At 32.8% G+C, this 21,411-nt stretch overlaps 1 protein-coding gene across 2 annotated transcripts; it reads right to left on the bottom strand.

The window, feature by feature from the left end:
• Positions 1-1,889: 1,889 nt before the first annotated feature.
• LOC145318545 (uncharacterized) lies at positions 1,890-19,721 on the bottom strand. 2 transcript variants are annotated; one of them, XM_080159891.1, is made up of 15 exons: positions 19,549-19,721; positions 18,285-18,370; positions 16,582-16,698; positions 15,657-15,704; positions 15,040-15,141; positions 13,795-13,860; positions 11,937-12,006; positions 11,249-11,328; positions 7,644-7,763; positions 7,090-7,195; positions 6,131-6,237; positions 5,539-5,688; positions 4,556-4,693; positions 3,595-3,787; positions 1,890-2,500 (listed from the first exon to the last, which is right to left on the bottom strand). In XM_080159891.1, the coding sequence occupies exons 1-14, from the start codon at positions 19,680-19,682 to the stop codon at positions 3,609-3,611; spliced, it is 1,503 nt and encodes a 500-aa protein (XP_080016017.1). In that variant the 5' UTR covers positions 19,683-19,721; the 3' UTR covers positions 1,890-2,500; positions 3,595-3,608. The 2 variants fall into 2 exon arrangements, with proteins under 2 accessions (XP_080016017.1, XP_080016018.1); XM_080159892.1 differs by lacking the exon at positions 16,582-16,698.
• Between the last annotated feature and the right edge of the window lie 1,690 nt (positions 19,722-21,411).

Here is a 21,411-nt window from a genome sequence, read left to right as displayed (position 1 = left end):
TTTGCAATAAGGAATTGGGTTTTATTTTTTTTCTATTCCTAACCCTATAAGGGTCCTCAACTCTAGCTGTTGGGCTCTAACTCTTTGGGGCTACCATGACCCAATATTCATTATTCACCCAACAAGAATTTCATTAAAAAACACACATATAAAAAACTATCTCCAACCTAAACTAGTTAATTTGTGCTCGATAAGGCACTTTAAGCGAAACCACCAAAAAAGTATAATTAATCTTTCTTTTGATGTGCTAGTGTTCAAAAGCATTATTATCAATCTAATAAAATTTTTATTTTAATGAACCCTAATAAGAAAGTAGCTTGATGTATGCCTGTCTGTCCAGTAATATCTTTAAAACGAATATTCAATATACAGACAACATTTGTATTGATAAAATATAAACCGTAACAGAAAAAAAACTTGGTGCTAAAGGTCGTCTTTTCCTGTATTATGTTCAAAGAGATTTTTATAAAGTTTAATAATACCAATATGAGAGAAATAAACAAATATTTATTTTTTTTCGTATTTATTCGAATCCGGTTGATAGGAACCGGTTCTCATCCATACGAAAAAACTATGACTAGCATCGTATTATATCCAGCTTTCTACGAATATACATCGGGGCTAAAAAAAACTGGTTTTAATCTTATAATTGTACATTTTATATCCGCGGAAAGCCGTTTATAATATGATGCGAGAAATAACTATTATCTAGTGATCTATGAATTTCGAATTCGGTTCTGACTTTCAGGAGAGCTTTATATACGTTAATTTTTTTATAAGAGTATTTCAATTCAAAAGAATATTATTTCAGAATGAAATAACTGCCAAACTACAATACAGCACACACAGCGATTACAAAAACAAGGATGACAACATCCATAAAAGCGAAGCACTGAAACGGTAGGACAAACGGACATTAACACTTGTATAGTGTTAGAACTGAATAATCATAATATAAATGTATAAGAGTCAAAGCAAAATTGTATGTAAATTTGTGAAAAAATTGCTGGATACAGGATAATGTTTATGGACATACTTACATTTTCAAGACTTGATTAAAGAGTTGCATCGCTTATTACATTATACTTTGTTATCCCAGGAATCAATATACCAAAAATCAGATCAATCCAATGATTAGATCACATAAAAATTTGTTGTTTAAAAAATAAAAAAAAATCAACATGTTTAAAATGGACGTACGGACATTTTGGTAATGATTATAGAGTTGTTACGCTTTCTAAATCGTACCTAACTATTAAAGGAATCACCATGCAAAATTTGAAATCGATAGGACAATTCTAACATGCCAAAATTAACGAAAAAAGTTACGGACGTACGGACGGACCGAACCTAATTATAGAAAAGCTTCGCTTTTAAAAAAGACAACAACAATCCTTATTTATTTGCAGACGATGTTATAAAATACGTCTTTTAGTAATATAAGTATCTTTACAAAAACATAAGATGCCTTAATTTCATATATATTTCTATTTTATTGCATTATAAATTAGTGACAGCTGTCCGCAGACAGTAAAATGCAAATAAAAAGATTACTTATAGTTATGTTGGCCCCTATTCATATGATACTTTGTAGTTTTAGGATTTTTAACTTGTTGCTCTTAGAAATATGATACAGGATATTTTAGTATATCTTAGAACCGGTTCTAATCCAGCAGATATCAGTCGACTTAATTAAGCCAGAAAATGTATGTTATAATTGTAACTTTTTTAAATCTATCAAAATTCAAACCCAAATGAATTTTGTTTAACTATCCTTTCTAATAATTAATTTACTGAAACAAAAATATATTTCTTTGTAGCATTTATCTAGAAATTCAAATTTAGTAGGGGATTAAAGAATGAAAAAATAACAAAATAAAAAACTTATCATTTTATATAATAATTTATTGAGTAAGAATAATACATATAATTTTACAAAAATATGAATATAATACGTCAGGTCTAAATATTACAAATGATTTATAATCAAAATATATTGTTTTTTTTACAGAAAATAAGTATTTTGTTTAATTGTAACTGTTTAGTACAAGTGAACCACAGAAAACATTAGAATAGAAATTTTTATGCTTGTCTATTGTTAAAGGCTTTGAGGGCTCCGGTCCCGCAGGGTTAAAGCTCACCACGGAACTAAAATAACTTCTTACAAGATAAAAAAAAAAAGGGAAGGGAGGGGCTCTGTGGTTTACACGAGGGTTTCAGGAATTATTATCAAACATGTATTTAAATAAAAAAAATCCAAAAAAATAACGTTATAATAATCAACAAAACGTACTTAAAATAAAGTAATCTTAATCTTATTTGCGTAATTATATTATATCTTATAAATATAGAGCTTTCAAAACAATTTAAGTGGTTAATATTTCTATAAATCAATATGATTGGATTAATTCAGCTATCATAATTTGATATAAATGCTTCTTTTTTTGGACGGTTTAGTTCCTTTTCTTCACAAAATTAATACATCACAGAAAGGATTTGTCTAAAACAAAAAATTATTAGAAAATAGTTAATAGTTATTTCTTTCATCGTATTATAAACGGCTTTCCGAGGATATAAAATGTACAATTATAAGATTAAAACCAGTTTTTTAGCCCCGAGGTGCCGAAGGCACGGGCTAAAAAAAACTGGCTTTAATCTTATGATTGTACATTTTTATATTCGTAGAAAGCTGGATATAATACGATGCTAGACATAGTTTTTTCGTATGGATGAGAACCGGTTCCTATCCACCGGATTCGAATGAATAAGAGAAAATGTATAAAAGGATCGAGCAGGAGTCTGAGGAGATATGACAATAGATGCTTAATTGATGTACAACCATTAATGTACAATACATTAAAGATTATACATTACTAGTGTTCAATCGTAAATCAATCAAGATTTTAAAAAGGTACCAAGAGTTTTTAGCCAACGGATGAAAGAGCATGTTTATAAACTGTGGGAATCAGTATAAGATCAGGAATGGGTCTTAGGACAAACGCAGGAGTCGCAAAAGCAGGAGTGGACAGACGCAGGAGTGGACACAACCTAACCTAACCTATTTTAGACCATCTTTTAGGTATTCTTAACGCCTAACCCCTGCAGGGAGCTTATTTGTACATTCATATCTTAACCTAACCTAATCTGTATAGAAATACTAAATTAAATTAATATTTTAACACTCCTGCGTTTGTCCACTTCTGCGTTTGGGACTCCTGCGTTTGTCCTGGAACCCAGGAATGTACATTTTAGGATACCCAAAGTTTTATAAAAACGCATTCATATTCGTTGGATTTGTCTCTATGCTGCGCTATTAGTATTAATGGATGGATGCACTTTTTGTTACACAACATTGCAATAATATTATTTTAATATTATAATAGTTATTTCTCGCATCGTATTATAAACGGCTTTCCGCGGATATAGAATGTACAATTATAAGATTAAAACCAGTTTTTTAGCCTTATGATTGTACATTTTTATATTCGTAGAAAGCTGGATATAATACGATGCTAGACATAGTTTTTGCGTATGGATGAGAACCGGTTCCTATCCACCGGATTCGAATAAATACGAGAAAAAATGTTATATTACCTTATTGGCCATTATTATAGCAGCAAATTAATGGCACACAGAATAGCCGTTGGCACCACCAGGGCCGCCATCTGGTGACGGATAAAAGCAGCTGAGCTTCTCAGCGGCTGGGCATTAGCAAACTCCCAACTGAAAGTGTCAATGTCGCGGCAGTAAGCTTCCTTTATGTCCTTCTCACTTGCTTTCTTAGGATCTAAATAGAAAAATAAAGAAGAAAAATCACGCAACCTTAAGAAAACATCGAAGACTTTATATAGTTACAGTTTAGGTAATTTTATAGAACTTACTTGGTTAACTTTCAATTACATACATATCTATTTTTATTTTAACGCATTAATTTAAAGACCCACTAATTAGGGTAAATTAAAATTAGGACACCTGCCAATCACAGGAAAGGTATTCTGTAAAAAATAAATAAGCTCCGGGTACTTTAACAGTAAAGCTTCTCATAGTTTCTGGGAAGGTTTATAACTATTTATCACCATCCTAACAGGAAAAATCGTCCCCTAGAAAAAGTAAACTCCCCCACTTTTTAATACAAAAATTGGAGGTGGGATTGACGACTTCCCCCCCCCCCCTATTATGTCCCCCTTTGGTTGAATCTCATCCCAAATTGGAGAGCATATTCCACGCCATCCATACCCCATTGAAACTAAAAGTTACAATTCCTAATTCTCATTTAACCCCCACATCCCAGGCTCCTCTAATGAGAGTGCCATTCATTACGGTGACCTAATCTGGAACACCTGCCATTCTGTCGAGGGTGAGGTAATAACGAGGAGCTCTCATGAGACAGCGTGTCAAGTCATACGTGAACGTGGAGCTTAAGCTGGCCCTGGTAGCTATACAAAAGTGTCTCAATATACTCCAGGAGTCTTAGGTCCAAACTCTACGAAACTATGGCTAATCAAACAATCAAAAAAACAAACCCCCACATTCCCAAAAAATACAAAATAATTACCTATACTGCTGAGCAAACTGTTTGACAGAGTTTCATTGATTTTCTTCTGGTTTTCTTCCAATGCCTTGGGATCAACAGTTGCTGTTGTTGTTGTGGTAGTAGTGGTGGTCGTTGTGGATTCAGAGTTAGAACTTCCCTCTTAGTGAATAAAAAGGGTTAGTTCTATGAATGAAATTTAAGGAGTTTAGCTGCTTAATAGTATTGATCATTAATAATCTATTAACTAGGTAATACGGAGGGGGAAAACGGATGCTGAAAATAAAAATAAAATCACATAAACTTAAAATAATCTATTGAAATATAAGAAAAAGATGAGGAAATAGACCAAGTATGTTAAATAAATACTCGATTATCAGTGGAAACCGCTTCTTCTTATAATTAACTAGCAGCTATGCCCCTATCATCAAGGGACTCTCTATTTGAAGTGGTATGGAAGCGCAGAAAAATAGCCTAAAACCATACCTAGACTTATATATGAAAATAGATTAACCTAAAACCATCTCAGGACCTATAAGAAGCATCACTGTAAATGAGATTCATGTTGGTTCAGAAGTTAGCAAGATCCTTCGCTTCAGACAAAAAAAGCTTACTACTTTGTATAATACGACTAGCGGCTTCGCCCCTAGCCTCTAGGGGCTTTGTCCCAAGAGGTTTAATCAAACCAATTTTTCGTAATTTAGATTTAAACAATAAATTAGTCGACCCCACTATTTTAATTTTAGTTTTGAAAAGAAATTTTTTTTTGGGTGGGGATATTTTTAATTTTTTTGGGGGTTGGGGGTGTCCCACCCCCCAAGAAAATAGTTATAAACCTTCCCGGGACCTATGAGAAGCTACCCTGTAAAGGAGAACCCGATCGGTTCATCGGTTAGCGAGATCCTTCGCTACAAACAAACAGACAAACAAACAAACAGACAGACATCGTTCTACTTTGTATTATAGATAGAAAAGTATCTATTTTTGCCATGAAATAATGATCTAACCTGAAGAAACACTAGAGGACTCTGGTGAAGCTTCTGTAGAAACACTTGTTGTAGATTCAGTTGTTGACAAAGTTGTTGTTGTGGTTGTTGGTGCTTCCGTAGTAGTTGAGTTGATCTTCTCTAGGGTAGCATTCACGGCCTCAAGAACAACTAAAGAAAATATCTTTATTGTTCAGAATAAATTTAATCAATTAAGGAAGGAGTAGGTTCCGTAACAAAAACAGTTAAAAATAGTAGAAGAACGATAAAAATTTATGTTAACTTTTTCTTTTTTAATTTTGTCTGCAGTTCTTTTCAATAAAAAATACACATATTTAGTGAATATTATCGTTCTACTACTATTTTTAAGCCTTAAAACTCACACCTTCATGGATTTTTAGCGCAACCTACTCATCCCTTTAATCAATTCGTTCAAGAACTTTCCAGAAAGGTGAAAATTCTCACGGAAGTGTCAAACTATTTTATGTTAGAAATTGTTTAGAAAGGATAAAGGGTAAATAGAATCTTAACAAAAAAAAGCCTAATTACATTTAATAAAAATATAAACTTTTTAAAGTTAATATTGATAAGCGGAAAACTTTAAAACTCTTACTTGGAGAAGGTTTAGTGTCATAAGTGATGCTAGAACAGTCAACATCCAGGTAGAGCTGACATTCACTCTCCCGTTCATTCCATCTCATATCCTCTCTACATTCACATCTGAAAATCAAAATCTATATAATTTCTTGATATTTTTTTTACAATTTTACTTGCGGTAGGTATGCACCTAGAGGCCAATAGAATTTGGGGGAAAAGGGGTAAATTTTGCGAGGGCCATTCCTTTTGGGAGAGTGAAGGAACCCTCCCCCCAAAAAAACTCCCCGGGCCTATTTCGTACTCAAAAAAGAAAACTATATCAGTTTAGTGGATAGCGAGATATTTCGCCACTCATATTTCAAGAAGGAAAATAGGAAAACCACTAAAAGCGAAAGACCAAAAATCCATAAAGCCACGATTTTAAAGAGATATAATTTCTAGAAATGTAGAAAAACTTTGCTTTCATTTATTACATTATATAAAAAAAAAATGTTAAAAAGGTATGAAAGCAACATGTTTAAAATTGGCTTACGGACTTTCTATTATAGAGATGCTACGCTTCCTAAATCGTACCTTTTGTATTAAATCGATAGGACAATTCTAACATGTATAACCAAAATAATTGTTTAAAAACTTTTTTCCCCCAATGCAATGGTAGTTGAATATCCATACATTTTCCCAATGGTAGCTGAGTATCCAAAAATGACCCCAATAGTAGCTGAATATCCACGTGGATACTCAGCTGTTATTGAGCCAAATAAACAAACATACATACATCTTATTACTCCATTAAGAAATGCTAACTTACCTTCCGCCTTGTTGAACTGTCAATCAAAGGTGGACTAATATCTTATATAGTACCAATTCATAGTAGGGTATAAATAAATTGATCTAGATGCAAAGCATTTCTATAAAAGATTTGTCTGTATCTTCAAAGTATTTTGAAACTTAGATCTCGCATCTCCAATAACTTACCTTCCGCCCTGTTGCACAGTCTTGTTGGTGTTACAGATGAGATTCATGTCCATCCTCTGGCAGTCACTGTTGTCACGACACACCACAAATGGGTCGGCAATGCGAGCTGAAATGAATTGATAGTTGTAACTACAAAATAAAGGTAAATGGAGTAACTGCATTTCTACTGACTGTATAAATATGTAAGCGTCTTAATATTATAAAGCTGTATAATTACTAAATTCTTTTTTTTTAATTAGAAATGAACTTAGTTATAATATGAATAAGGATTATAATAAATACAAATGCATAATATGGTTTGGTATGGTTTAGAAATAAATAATTTAATGTTTGTTCCTATGAAATTTATGCAACGGTTGCAAAATAATTAATATTGTTAGTTTGACTTTAAAAACGCACTTGATAATCAAATCCTACCATCAGTCACAAGGATGTCCAAGCCTTGGTTCTTGAAAATCAGAAAATTTTTTGACATCTCAAGATCAAAGTTTGAGATTTTACCTCCACCATTTTATCCCCCCCCCCCCCCCCCCTCCAAACAAAATGCAACTAACCTTGTCTCCAGTCATCAGTTGGTCTCCAGCAGCGGCCAAACCTGCGCTCAAATCCTGGGCCACACTCGCAGAATCCAAACTGACAGAATGAGTTCAGGGGACACCCTCCGAAACAGACTCCTAAAATTAGGAAACATTGTCAATAACTTTAAAAGGGTAAGATACATAGTTTATGCCCATTGTCCTATCTATAAGATCTACAGGGCATGATGATCTTTAACTGCAAGTCTCCAAGCATTCTAACATTCAGGAAAATATGGTAATCCAACAAATAACTAACAACTTGACCTTTATCTAAAGATCCTAACTGAGTGGCGTTTACAAGCATTACTCTTAATACTTATGTCACCAGCCAGACATAGCAGCAGTAACATCTCCAGTAAGAAGAGATGTCAATGACAAAGGCTCTTATACGACACCCCCAACTGTTAGATTTGTTTATTGACGCTGTCTAAAACACATGAAGTACGAAAATATCATCTTAACTTGTACGTACAGTGATAATACCTGCCTTAAACTGCTCTGCTACTAATATTTGTACATTAACACTTTTTCAATAGCGAAGCTTTTTTATAATTAGGGTCGGTCCGTCCGTTAGTCCGTCCTTCCGCACCGGTTAGCTCTTTTCGTTCATTTAGGCATGTTACAATTGTCCTATCGGTTTCAAACTTTGCATCATGACTTTTTTAGTAGCTAGGTACGATTTAGAAAGCGTTGCAACTCTATTATCGTTACCAGGATGTTCATACGTCCATTTTAAACACGTTGATTTTTAACTTTTTAAAGAGCAAATTTGTATGTGATATAATTATTCGATTGATCTGATTTTTGGAATACTGATTCATAAGACAACAAAGTACAAAGTTATAAGCAAAGCATCTCTATATTCAAGCCATTAAAATATAATTATTTCCAGAAAAATTATCTTGTATTTAAGCAGTTTTACAACAATTTTACTTAAAAATTTGTTTCAGAATTATAATCCATATTTTGCATATTCAGCTCTGACACTCTACAAGTGTTAGTGTTCGTTTGTCCCACCGTTCCAGATCTTGGCTTGGATGGTGACATCCTTGTTTGTGCATAAAACTGGGAACAAAGCAGAAATACGAAGAAAAGTTATTTCTCGCATCGTATTATAAACGGCTTTCCGCGGATATAGAAAGTACAATTATGAGATTAAAACTAGTTTTTTTAGCCCCGAGGTGCCGAAGGCACAAACTAAAAAAACTGGTTTTAATCTTATGAGTGTACATTTATATATTCGTAGAAATCGGTTTATAATACGATGCTAGACATAGTTTTTTCGTATGGATGAGAACCGGTTCCTATCCACCGGATTCGAATGAATACGAGAAAAGACTATTTCGGTCATTAAAAGGATTCTAATGGACAAACAGCTGACCGTTTGTATGGAAGGACGGAAATTCTAGTTTAAAATTATTGGAGGAAAAATTTGGTCACCGCTTGTTTGTACAACCCTAACGAATGAGAGAACATGTTAAATGAATTTGATATCTGTGTTACTTTTGCATTTTAAACTCGATATCTAAAATTGTATGCCATTTGTTTGCCAAAGACTAAAATGATAAAATATGTAATTTTAACCTACACTACAGAGCTGGATCTTTAAATCATTTTAGTGGTGAGCCAGATCGGGGTGAACCGAATTTCAGTTAATCACAGCGCGGCATTTTATAAAATGCTGTGCTCTCATTGCATTGGTGGAAAGTTGGCACACCCCGATCTGGCTCACCACTAAAATGATTTTAAAATCCAGCTCAGGCCATATATAGCCTGTATCAAGTCTTTAGAAAAACGAAAAAGAAATACAATATACAAGAAAGCGAAGCTAAATACAAGGCATAATGACAACTACAGACAACCAGACACGCAGACACCCTGCCTCTTTTGTAGATGTATGTTTGTTTGGCTTATGTCTACTATGCTTAACTTCAATTTATTATTTCTTAATACTTACATCCAGGGAGAAGAGGATATTGGGTTCCAGGACAAACGAAGGAGTCCCAAACGTCGGAGTGGACAAACGCAGGACTAGGAGTGTTAAAATATCAATTTTATTAAGTATTTATATACAGATTAGGTTAGGGTTAGATATGAATGAACAAATAAGCCCCCCGCAGGGGTTAGGCATTTAAAAAACTTATAAGATGGTCTAAAATAGGTTAGGTTAGGTTTAGTGTCCACTCCGACGTTTGGGACTCCTGCGTTTGTCGTAGGACCGGATATTGGACTGTAAATTTCACTTGTACCCAAAGTTTTATAATCACTTATTCGTTGAATAAAAAATTTGGAGACATTATTTAAATTTCGATCCATTAGTTCATTCTAGTAGTGTTCTAACCTTTCGACTAATTACTCTAATCAACAGAAGGGTTAATCATTGGTTATGGTTATATATTTATCGTCCATTGTCTTATCCCATAAGTTTCCTTGCTTTAATATTTATTTTTTTCCTACTTAATACTTTCCCCCGACCACAACCAAGGACAATTATCTTGAGGAAAAAGGGAATTTACCATAAATATAAAGGCAGGGAAATAACTGAGTTGCTAAGTTGTAGGCAGAAATAGAGATTGTTATTCACCAATTTTAATTTTATAATACTTGTGTGCAATAATGGTAGCACCTATGGGTTTGTCTGTCCGTTTGTCTGTCTGTTTGAGTTGCAAATAAGTAATTTTTTAAATAAAAAAATCTGTTTTGACAGTCACTTCATAAAGATACACAAAAATAACATAAGAATACCATTGCAACGTTTAATTTACTTACATACATAACATGATTATAATATCTGAATATCTGTCACTTGCTCCTAGTTGTAAAGTAGTGAAAACTTTCATTGCGTCATCAATTTTCTATATAAATAGTTTTACAAATTATTTTTAATGCCTTGGTGCTTCGGTAATATAATTAGAGAAACAAGGAAGACTTTGTCCATTGGATAGCATATCTTACAAAGCTATTGAATATCATCATATTTAATTCATGTACTATATCTTAATTTTTTTTGGGTTTTGGCACTTATATTCTTATTGTCATAACTGTATTACTTTCTTATTTAGTAGCACAACTACTCTTCAGTATGTCCATGAGTCAAAGAGGTATTTTTTGGCCTAGACTCAAAGCCATGACCGTTTGACAATAAGCAGATGCACTTTGTGTCATGAAACAGTTGATTTTAAGGAACAGCCTTCAAGTAGTTCCTAAATTCTATAGGTAAGATTATCAGGTGCCATTTTCTTTCATTTGATGTTTTTAAGCCATGGAAAGGGATAAAATGGTTATAAAACTTTGGATACCATTGTAATTTACAGTCCATTGCCCCCTCCCTACCCCTTGAGTTAAGAGTTTATTATAAATAATATTTTGACAATTTGATAAGGAAAGCTAAAATAAATTATCTATTTTTACAATAAATGTGCAGTGCAAATTATTTATTTTAAAACAAAACAAAACATTAATAATGAAAGGACTTTAATTAACAACAAAAAAGAATATTACCATTAAAACATTGTTTGCATTATTACAGACCAATAAAGAAACCAGAAAAGTAGATTTTTACCAGAATAAAAAAACCTTACCTCCAACATAATTATTGTAGCCATTATTATTCCATGATCCATATTGATGCATGTACAACAACTGTTTGTACTGCCAGTACCTATAATATTTGATATATCTATTATTACAATTCCATGATCTATAGATGCATGTACAGCAACTGTTTGTACTGCCAGTACCAATAATATTTGATATATCTATTATTATAATTCCATGATCCATAGATGCATGTACAACAACTGTTTGTACTACCAGTATTTAGTATTTATAGTATTTAATACGTCTATCATAAATCCATGATCAGTCTTGATGCATGTACATTGTACAACAACTGTTTGTACTGCCAGTACCTATAATATTTAATTCATTTAATATTACTACTCCAAGATCCATATTGATGCATGTACGTACAGTAAATGTTTGTACTGCAAGTACCTATAATATTCAATAAATCCATTTTTATAACTCCATGATCAGTATTGATGCATCAATAGCAACTGTTTGTACTGCCAGTACCATAATCCAAGATCCATATTGATGCATGTACAACAATTTTTGTACTTTGGTTGGGCCGGATACCAGAAATCCGGCTGATTTCTAATGCTGGATATCTAGTATCTGGCTGGAGAAATGATAAGTAGGATTCTTTAATAAACGCAGGAAGATTTTATTCTTCAAAAATGTTATGAAAATTTTAAAAATGCCTACCTGTGATAAACACTCATGGCTGCAACACTGCCTGCAACACCTAGAGCTGCTCCTCCAAGAAAACCAGCACCTACAAAATGATGAAGGTTGAGTTCTGTCTATTCAGGAAAACAATGAAATTTAAACATTAGGTAATTACAGAGATCTTAAGGGGTAGGATTATTAATGATAAATTGATACAACTCCTATTACGATAATCAAAATTAACCCTTATGTAGATTTAAAGATGGGAAGGGGTTATGGATTAGATACTTTTCATAACCATATATAAAACACAAAAGAACAGTACAAGTGTTAAAGCAATAAAATTTTGCATGTAAGTTGTTTTAATGAGGTAATATGTGTAACATTGGAAAAACAGTGAAATTACCGCTGCCGCCAAAAAAACACTTTTGTTTTCTTCTTATAGGGCAGAAATTTTTTATTTTCCATTTACACTTCAAGAAAGATGTATAAAAAGAAAATTTTATAAAAACTCATATTACATCACTTTTAGAAATATTAAAAGTTGAAGGTTTCTTTACCATAAATTTTTTAAATATTTGATTATAGATTTGAGAACTTTTCCAAATGTCAAAATAGATTATGAAATAAAATCATGCAATATTTTATTTTTAATTTTAATAACTCAACTGATTTTAATACTTATTATAAAAATCTATACATATATGTACATAAAATAAACTTAAATTCTGAAGGTTGCACCCGTAGTTCTTCTTAGGATCGTTTTGGTAAGGTAACGAAGACGTTTTTTGTAAGGGACGGTATGAATGATAGGAATTTTAACCTGGCACCCAATAAATAGCCTAAAACCATAATAGACTGATCAGCAATGTGGTTACTGAGAACCTAATGGACAGTTAATTGGCATACATAGAATACAATAAGGTGTTTAAGATTAAAGAAGTTCAACAAAACGTATACAGAATATGTTACTTATTATGCATCGCTCTTTGATGTATGTTTATATATGTACATACTTGTTATGAAAGTTAAAATAAAGAAGCCAATTTGATATCATGTTAAATAATAAGACAGATGTAAGATTTCATCCATCATATTTGATGCATTCAGACACACATGTCTTAAAGGGAAAAAGTAGCTAGTTATTTTTTATTTTTTAAAGGTATTATAATAAAAAGTACACCGTTGTTCAAAATTATAAAAATAGTTTAATTTGCCCATTTAACTTTGCCATTTAATATACAAAAAAAAAGCTTGACATTACTGCATAACTTCATTTTGTTCCTTCTTAATCCCCCCATTAAGATTTTTTTTTTAAAGTCAATTAAAAATGTTTGGCATTTGTAATACTTAGTCAATGACGATTTTATTGGGAGACTATTATCGTAAATAGAAAAACAAGCATGAAAACATTAAAACAGCTCTGAAACGGGAGGACAAACGAACATTAACACTTGTAGAGTGTCAGAACTGAATAATCAAATAATAATTGTCGAAACAAAATGGTGAGTAAATTTGTTGAAAAACTGCTTAAATACAGGATAACAAAGGACATACTTACATTTTCACTACTTAATTATAGAGATGCTTCGTTATAACATTTTACTTTGTTGTCCTAGGATTCAGTATTCCAAAAATCAGATCAATCGGAAAATTTATCACATAAAATGTTTTGTTAAAAAGGTTAAAAATCAAAAGGTTCAAAATGGACGTACGGACATTCTGGTAATGATTATAGAGGACAATGCCTAAAACTATCCGTTCCAGGCGTACGGACGGACTGGACCTAATTATAGAAAAACTTCGCTTTTAAAAACTTTCTGGGAACCATATTGTTTCGACAGATAGATAGACATCCTATCTTTTTACAAAGTGATAATCATGGATTCCTTACCAACACCAAGTCCAAGCTTTTTCTTAGTTAGTCCAGATCCAGCAGATCCATATCTACCAACTCCTCCTGAATAAACAAATTATACGGGGGTGCTTTCACTCGTAGTGCTTCTTGAGCATGGATCCCCCCCCCCCCTATTTTTGAAATAAATTGAAAATAAAGGGGGGTGAGTGAAATAAGGGGGGTGGGTTGTCCTACAGTACACTAACCCTGCGGGGCTACCTACTCTTAATTAGACTTATTATAGATACCTACAGTAAACTAACCTTGCGGGGGTACCTACTCTTAAATAAAGACATATTATAGGGGGCTTTCACTCAAAGAACCTGTTGAACACTGATACCCCCCCCCCCTTTAATTTTAAAATTGATTGAAAATAAAGGGGGGTGAGTGAAAATAAGGGTGGTGGGTTGTCCTACTGTGCCTATAAATACCTACAGTACACTAACCTTGCGGGGCTACCTACTCTTAATTAGACATATTATAGGGTGTTGAACACTGATAACCCCCCCCCCCCCTTAATTTTGTAATAAACTAAAAATAAAGGATTGGGGGGTTGTCCAATGCATAACCTTTACGAGGGGCCTAAACATGTCGTGCACTAACCCTGCAGAGCTACTCAGTACCTAATTTAACCTAACCTGACCTGGAATAATAAACAAGCAAACAAAGAACTACCCCTTTACCTCATTTTCAATTTAATAGCATATAATGAATCAAACTAAATTATACAACTGTGTAAACATTTTCTTATGTAATCTTTTCAAAGAAAAATGCTTGGCAGTTTCCTTTAATTTCAATTTTTGACATTTAACTCAAATATCTTTCATGACGGCTGAAACTCTCCCCCCTCCTCCCTTAATTCAAACTTAAAAATAAAATTATATTTTAGCCAATGGAGTAAGGGAGGGGACAATGGGCAATTAATTCAATTTCAATTCAAAATGCCGCGCTGTGAAATATATTTGAGTTAAATGAAATTAAAGGAAACTGCCAAGCATTTTTCTTTGAAAAGATTACATAAGAAAATGTTTACAGAGTTGTATAATTTAGTTTAGCTGGATCTTTAAATCATTTTAGTGGTGAGCCAGATCGGGGTGAGCCGAATTTCAGCCAATCACAGCGCGGCATTTTGAATTGAAATTGAATTAATTGCCCATTGTCCCCTCCCTTACTCCATTGGCTAAAATATAATTTTATTTTTAAGTTTAAATTAAGGGAGGAGGGGGGAGAGCTCAGGTTTACCTGCAAAATTAGTTCCAAAGTTTGTTCCATAACCTGGAGCTGAGTAGCTGTACTTAGAAGCACTAGAGCCGGCGGCAGCACTACCATAGCTACCATATGTTCCTGGTATAATAAGAAAATAATATAAGTTCTACAAGACAAGGATGATAACATACATAAAATCAAAGTATGTAATCATATGATACAATTGCAAGATTGCCATTTCAAATAACAAATCAATACTGCTACTTAAAATATTATTTTTTTTTTTTGTCTGAAGCTTAAGATCGCAATAACTGTTGAAATTATTGAGTTCTTTTTTAAAGAGAAGATTCCCATAGGTTTTAGACTATTTTAACTTTAAATTTAGTCCTATGGATGGTGCTAGGCTATTATGCCCCTTCACCTTTGATAGTATTATGTATAAAAGTATACATTTTTAAATTTACGCGCTACATATTTTTATAAAAAATGGGTATAAATTGTTACTTTTATCACAAAAGAAATCTTGAATTACATATAAGATTTATAATTAATGCGACGATTATCATAAACTTGAATATATCTTACTGACGAATGGAAGGACAAGGATAAAATTTAGAATATTCTGTTTAATAAATACTTTTTAATAATTTTACCTGGCCTGGCAAAACCGCCACCTCCGATACCTCCAGTTCCATAAGAACCTTAATATAATTTAAATTACATATAAGCTCTCATCCACTACCATCTTGAAAGTTAAATTAATTATAATATGAAGTATGATATTCAAACAGGACCCATTTAGGGCTTCCAGGTTTATTGTATAGCTAACATAAGTACACCTGTATTTGAACAGTTCTCATATATAAGATTTTAACAAGATGCCCATGCTGTTAAAAAATAGTTCAATAGTTAATGCTATAAGTTTTACAAGTACTATAAATAAATAAAGATGTAGTTGTACGAAGTGCATTTAAACTTGAATTTAGTGAACTGCTTTTTTTTCTGTTCATAGCTTAAACTACATGTTTAAGAAATATATTTAAAAGAATTTCAATTTTCTACCAGGTAGTTTAAAAATATCAAGACTTGAAAATCATATTTTTTGAATATATGCAATATAAATTGCTGTCCTGTTTTATCAAAAACAGCATGATGACTATTTGAGTGGTGCCTCATTGTTTGCTATTTATTGTAATAAAAAATAAAAAAATATTAGATGGTATTCTTGTAACTTATGCTTGCAATCAAACTTGTTAAATGCACTTCGTGAAACTACCCTAAGTACAGTATTATGGCATATTAACCAAATGCCTAAAAATTCATGACTGTCAAAAGTACAACCTTAATATGAATGTTCATACATAAACGTCCAAGGCCTCAGAATTATAGTTGTCATAAGCACAAAATGTTTTTCATTGAGGTAAACATTAAAAAAAGTACATTCCTTTATCAGATATCAGCAAGAAAATACCAGCTTTTTTATCTGAATCATAGTTGATTTTGGTGCAGTTAAAAAGTAGAACAAAACTCGTTACAAACTGTTCCTAGGCTAAAACCTGCAATAACTATCATAATCACCTGAGCCGTAATAATTGCTACCATACTGTTGTTTAGGATAGCTGCCGCCTACATTGCTGCCACCCGCAGCTGAACCGCCCCACTGTTGTTTAGGATAGCTGCTGCCACCACTGCTGCCTAGTGTTAGTAAAAAATATTTTTTAAACATGCATATTTTATAAAACTTCTGTTTTAAATCTCTCCAACATTTAATTGACTAGGAAAGGAGTAAAACCACCTCAAACATTCATAATTCTACTATAATCATTCTCAAAAAAATCAACACAATAAAGCATTCACTGTACCAACTTAACAAAACAACCATTGAAAGATAAAGCCATCCATTAATATTAGCTCACTAAATATATTTAATTAAAGTACCTAATATTTTGTTAAATGTTGTAAACTGTACTTAAGCAAGCTGTACCATTGCTATATATTATATCATACATAGACTAGAATAAGTTTATTTACTGCTCTAGATTATAAAATTGTCCAAAAAAAACCTTATTATTTAAACAGTCACAAAAAAAACGTTGTAGAGTTTATGGTACAGTTCCTTTGTGTTTTAGGTACGTTTTTTACCAAAAAATGCTCCGTACATCGGGAATAGTCCCTTTCGTGGCAACGCCCCTTAAGGGGCGATTCGTCGTATTTTTAAAATGGCTTTTTATAGGTTATTTTAGGTTAGGTTAGGTTATATTTGGTTTTGCTAGAAATAGGAGAAAACCTACTGTGAAAAATACAAAGAATCGCCCCTTAAGCACGAAAAGGATTATACCCCATCCATCCCCTCACCCCATTTTTTTCTGGGATAATAAGTAAGAAGACATAGGACGATAAATGAAATTATTATTCATCCCCTATGAAAATAAACAAATTAACCCTTCTGTGGATTAATATCATTAGTTTAAAAATTTGGTACTAAACAGTAATTAGTAGCGAAGCTACTCTATAGTTCGAAATGTCCGTCCGTCCGTATGAGACAGAAAGGGGGAAACGTGATTTTCTCGGCTCCTATAAAAGATAGAGTTTCATTAAGATCTGTCAGTTGGTTGGGGTGCAAGATCGATTCCTACATTCTTAAGTTTTCATAATTTTCTAAACTCCTATTCAACAAAGACAGCTAAAATTTTAAGGGAATGAATACTTTTAATTCTGCATACTTTTATCAAATTTTATCGAGATTTACTTCTGGTTGGTGTGCTAGTTCAATTCCTAGATTTTTAGGTTTTCATGATTTTCTTTACTCCTATTTGAGATAGACGGCTGATATTTTTAGGGATAAAATAAGTTCACAATTTACATATCCCCACAAAGTTTCAATAATATTTGCTGAGGTGCTAGATCAATTCCTAGATTTTCACGTTATAAATCTTACAAGGTTTTGTGATTTTTATATTTTAATGTTTTTTATGAAACTGCAATAAAGTTCATTTTTTCCGGATACCAAATCATAATTTTTGAGCTTCGCTACTTATGGATGTTGTCATCCTTGTTTCATTATAAGTACCCGAAGTTTTTTTTAGCCAAAAAATAAGAAAACTTGGTTATAAAACCAGTAATACCAGTGTAAAATACATCCAAACGGTCCCTCCTGCCTTTTATTCTTCAATGATTTAGCTATGAATACGTTGCTGCGTTCTTGCATATAGCAGATTTAACGTCCAACTGAACATGAAACGAGTCAATAACCTGTTTTGATAAAAAAAAATATTGTTTACCTCCCGTGTTAGTTCCCCACTGTTGTTTTGGGTAGCTGCTACCACTGCTGGAAGCTCCCCATCCCCGGCTACTGCTGCTACTTGATCTGAAGTTAGAACAAATGTGTCAAATTATATAGTATAGCGTTAATAGCCTTAAACCTGCCTGAACAAATGCTAATAAGAGTGGAATAATAATACATGAAGATTAGGCTTTAATTCAAAATTTGACTTTTAAAATTTTAGAATATCAATTAGTTTGCAAATTAAAAATTGATAAAAATGAATAAAAAAGCACTACAACACGCAATCAAAATTATTCATGCAATAAAATCTTTTAAAAGATATATTAGAAAATAGATTAATTTACCTCTTTCTTTTTCCCCTTTAAAAATCTTATAGAATAGGAAAACCACAAGAGTTTGTTACATGTTGTATAACAAAAGATTTCTTTATAGCATCCCTGTTCCCTGGAATTTAAGGGATAGAAACTGCTTTCTCGTATTCATTCGAATCAAGTGGATAGGAACCGGTTCTCATCCATACGAAAAAACTATGTCTAGCATCGTATTATAAACCGCTTTCTACGAATACAAAAATGTACAATCATAAGATTAAAACCAGCTTTTTTAGCCCGTGCCTTCGGCACCTCGGGGCTAAAAAAACTGGTTTTATTCCTATAATTGTACATTCTTTATCCGCGGAAAGCGGTTTATAATACGATGAAAGAAATAACTATTACACCCCCACTCACTCCAATAAAGTATTAACGTTTCCTTATAATAAAGTAACAGGATGTTTATCCGCCCCGGCCACATTCCATAAAGAAAAAAATCTCTTCCAAATTTTTTTTTTACTTTTTCTTTTGAAATATAATATTAAAATTTCGAATTCAGCTCCGCCCTCCTCAAGCGCCCACTAAGGGGGGCGTAGCCGCTAGTAGATATTATTTGGTTAAACTAATTGGGTATAGTCCCTTTCGTGACATCGCACCTTAAGGGGCGATTCTTCGTATTTTTCACACTAGGTTTTCTCCTATTCAAACCCCTGCAGGGGGGCTCTAACCCTGCGGGGCCAATTACCTAACCCTTTGGGGCAATCAGCTAACCCAATATAACCTAACCTAACCTAAAATAACCTATAAAAAGCCATTTTAAAAATACGACAAATCGCCCTCTTAAAGTGCGATGTCACGAAAGGGACTATTCCCAACTAATTTACTATCTATTGCCCTGTACCTATAAAAATCGAAGTATTCTGAACAGTTTATTATTTTTAGATTTACCTGCTGCGGCTGAAAAATCCTCCAGATGAGGATGAGCGGCCAAAGCCGCCGCCGCCACCAGACCTTCTTGAGTCCACTAGACTGCTGCTCAGAAATATTCCCAGTAGAAGGGCAAAGGCCACATAAAGCCTCATTTTAATATTTATTTTGTCTGAAAAAAAATTAAATGCAATCCCAGAACCTGAAAAAGTAACTTTTTGAATGAAACGAATTTTTTTTTAGCAAAATTAAGTAAAAAATTATTTTAGATTTGCTACTTTGGCCCTAAAAAATCTCCGTTGATACACTGGAATTAAATGTTTTTCTTTAGAGAACAAGAACATAGTATGCTACTTTAGATGATTAGTTAAGAAATAGGGGCTGTAAAACCTAAAAAATACTTTTTTGTGGGTCTCACTGTAACAAACATCGACATTTGCTATTGAAAATCAGAGAAGCAACTACCTAGTTAATTCTTATCAATCTTATCTTTCAATAAATCACAAATTAATTTATCATTAATTATTAATGAGTAATCTAAGCTTTAATAAAAACAAGTCAATGGGATCTTTCAGTCTAATTAAAATGCACCTCTAGGGGCATAGCCGGTAGTATAATTATCAACAAAAGCTTCCCCAACTTTATTGATTAAAAGAAATACTGTAATTAGCAGAAAAGTAAAATTTCTTAAAACACAATTCATACATGGCAATTAATCTTAAAGGACACAAATTCAATTATCAACGTTTTTTAAGCATATGAGATTAGGATTATAACCTTTTTAGTAGCGAAGCTACTCTATAATTCACAATGTCCGTCCGTCCGTCTGTCCGTCTGTCCGTCTGTCCGTCTGTCCGTCTGTCCGTCCGTCTGTCCGTCCGTCTGTCCGTCCGTCCGTCCGTCCGTCCGTAATTAATGAATTGGGGGAAACGTGATTTTCTCGGCTCCTATAAAAGATAGAGAGCTGAAATTTTTTGACAACATTCCCATCATTAAGGAGCACAATTAACTATAAAACATCAATGGCGGTCGGACTGCTTTTTAGCAGGTTTAAGGCTATTTTTTATATTTTCCAAATTTTCCCCATATCTTTGGTGTTTATGGTCCGATTTTCAAAATTTTTTCAGTTAAAGATATCAAAATTAAATTTCCCATCATTTGAAGAAAACAAAAATGACGGCCAGACTGCCTTTTGCAGGTTTTTGGCTATTTTTATATTTTTCACATTTTTCCCCATATCTTTGGTGTTTATGGTCCGATTTTCGAAATTTTTTCAGTTAATGATATCAAAATTAAATTTCCTGTCATTTGAAGAAAACAACAATGACTGTCAGACTGCCTTTTTGCAGGTTTTTGGCTATTTTTGTATTTATCACATTTTTACCCACATCTTTGGTGTTTATAGTCCAATTTTCAAAAATTGTTCAGTTAAAGATATTAACATTAAATTTCTGGTGTTTTAAGAAAAGAAACAATGGCGGCCAAACTGCCTTTTAGCAGGTTTTTGGCTATTTTCATATGTTTGACATATTTCCCCATATCTTTGGTATTTTTGGTCCAATTTTAAAACTTTTTTGCATTAACAGTTTCAAATTTTTTTCCCCCATTGTTATGTGCATCTAGTATGTAATTTACTTTAACCGTCTTCATCATACAAAATAAAACAAGGTTTTGTGTTTATTTTCTCCAATAAATCTATTCTTGATTTTAATAAATACACTTTAAATCTACTTCTACGTATTCCCATCCACAATTTTTTGTGCTTCGCTACTTATGGATGTTGTCATCCTTGTTCTAGTTTGATATTAAAAAAAGTTGTGCGTCTAGGTTGATATTTGTAAAGGACACAAATTCAATTATCCACATTTTTTTTAAAGCATATGA

The sequence above is a fragment of the Acartia tonsa genome, chromosome 5 (assembly GCF_053477335.1).
Source record: "Acartia tonsa isolate MP-2025a chromosome 5, ASM5347733v1, whole genome shotgun sequence".
NCBI classification, from domain to species: Eukaryota; Metazoa; Arthropoda; class Copepoda; order Calanoida; family Acartiidae; genus Acartia; species Acartia tonsa.
This window is presented reverse-complemented; position numbering and strand designations above follow the sequence as displayed.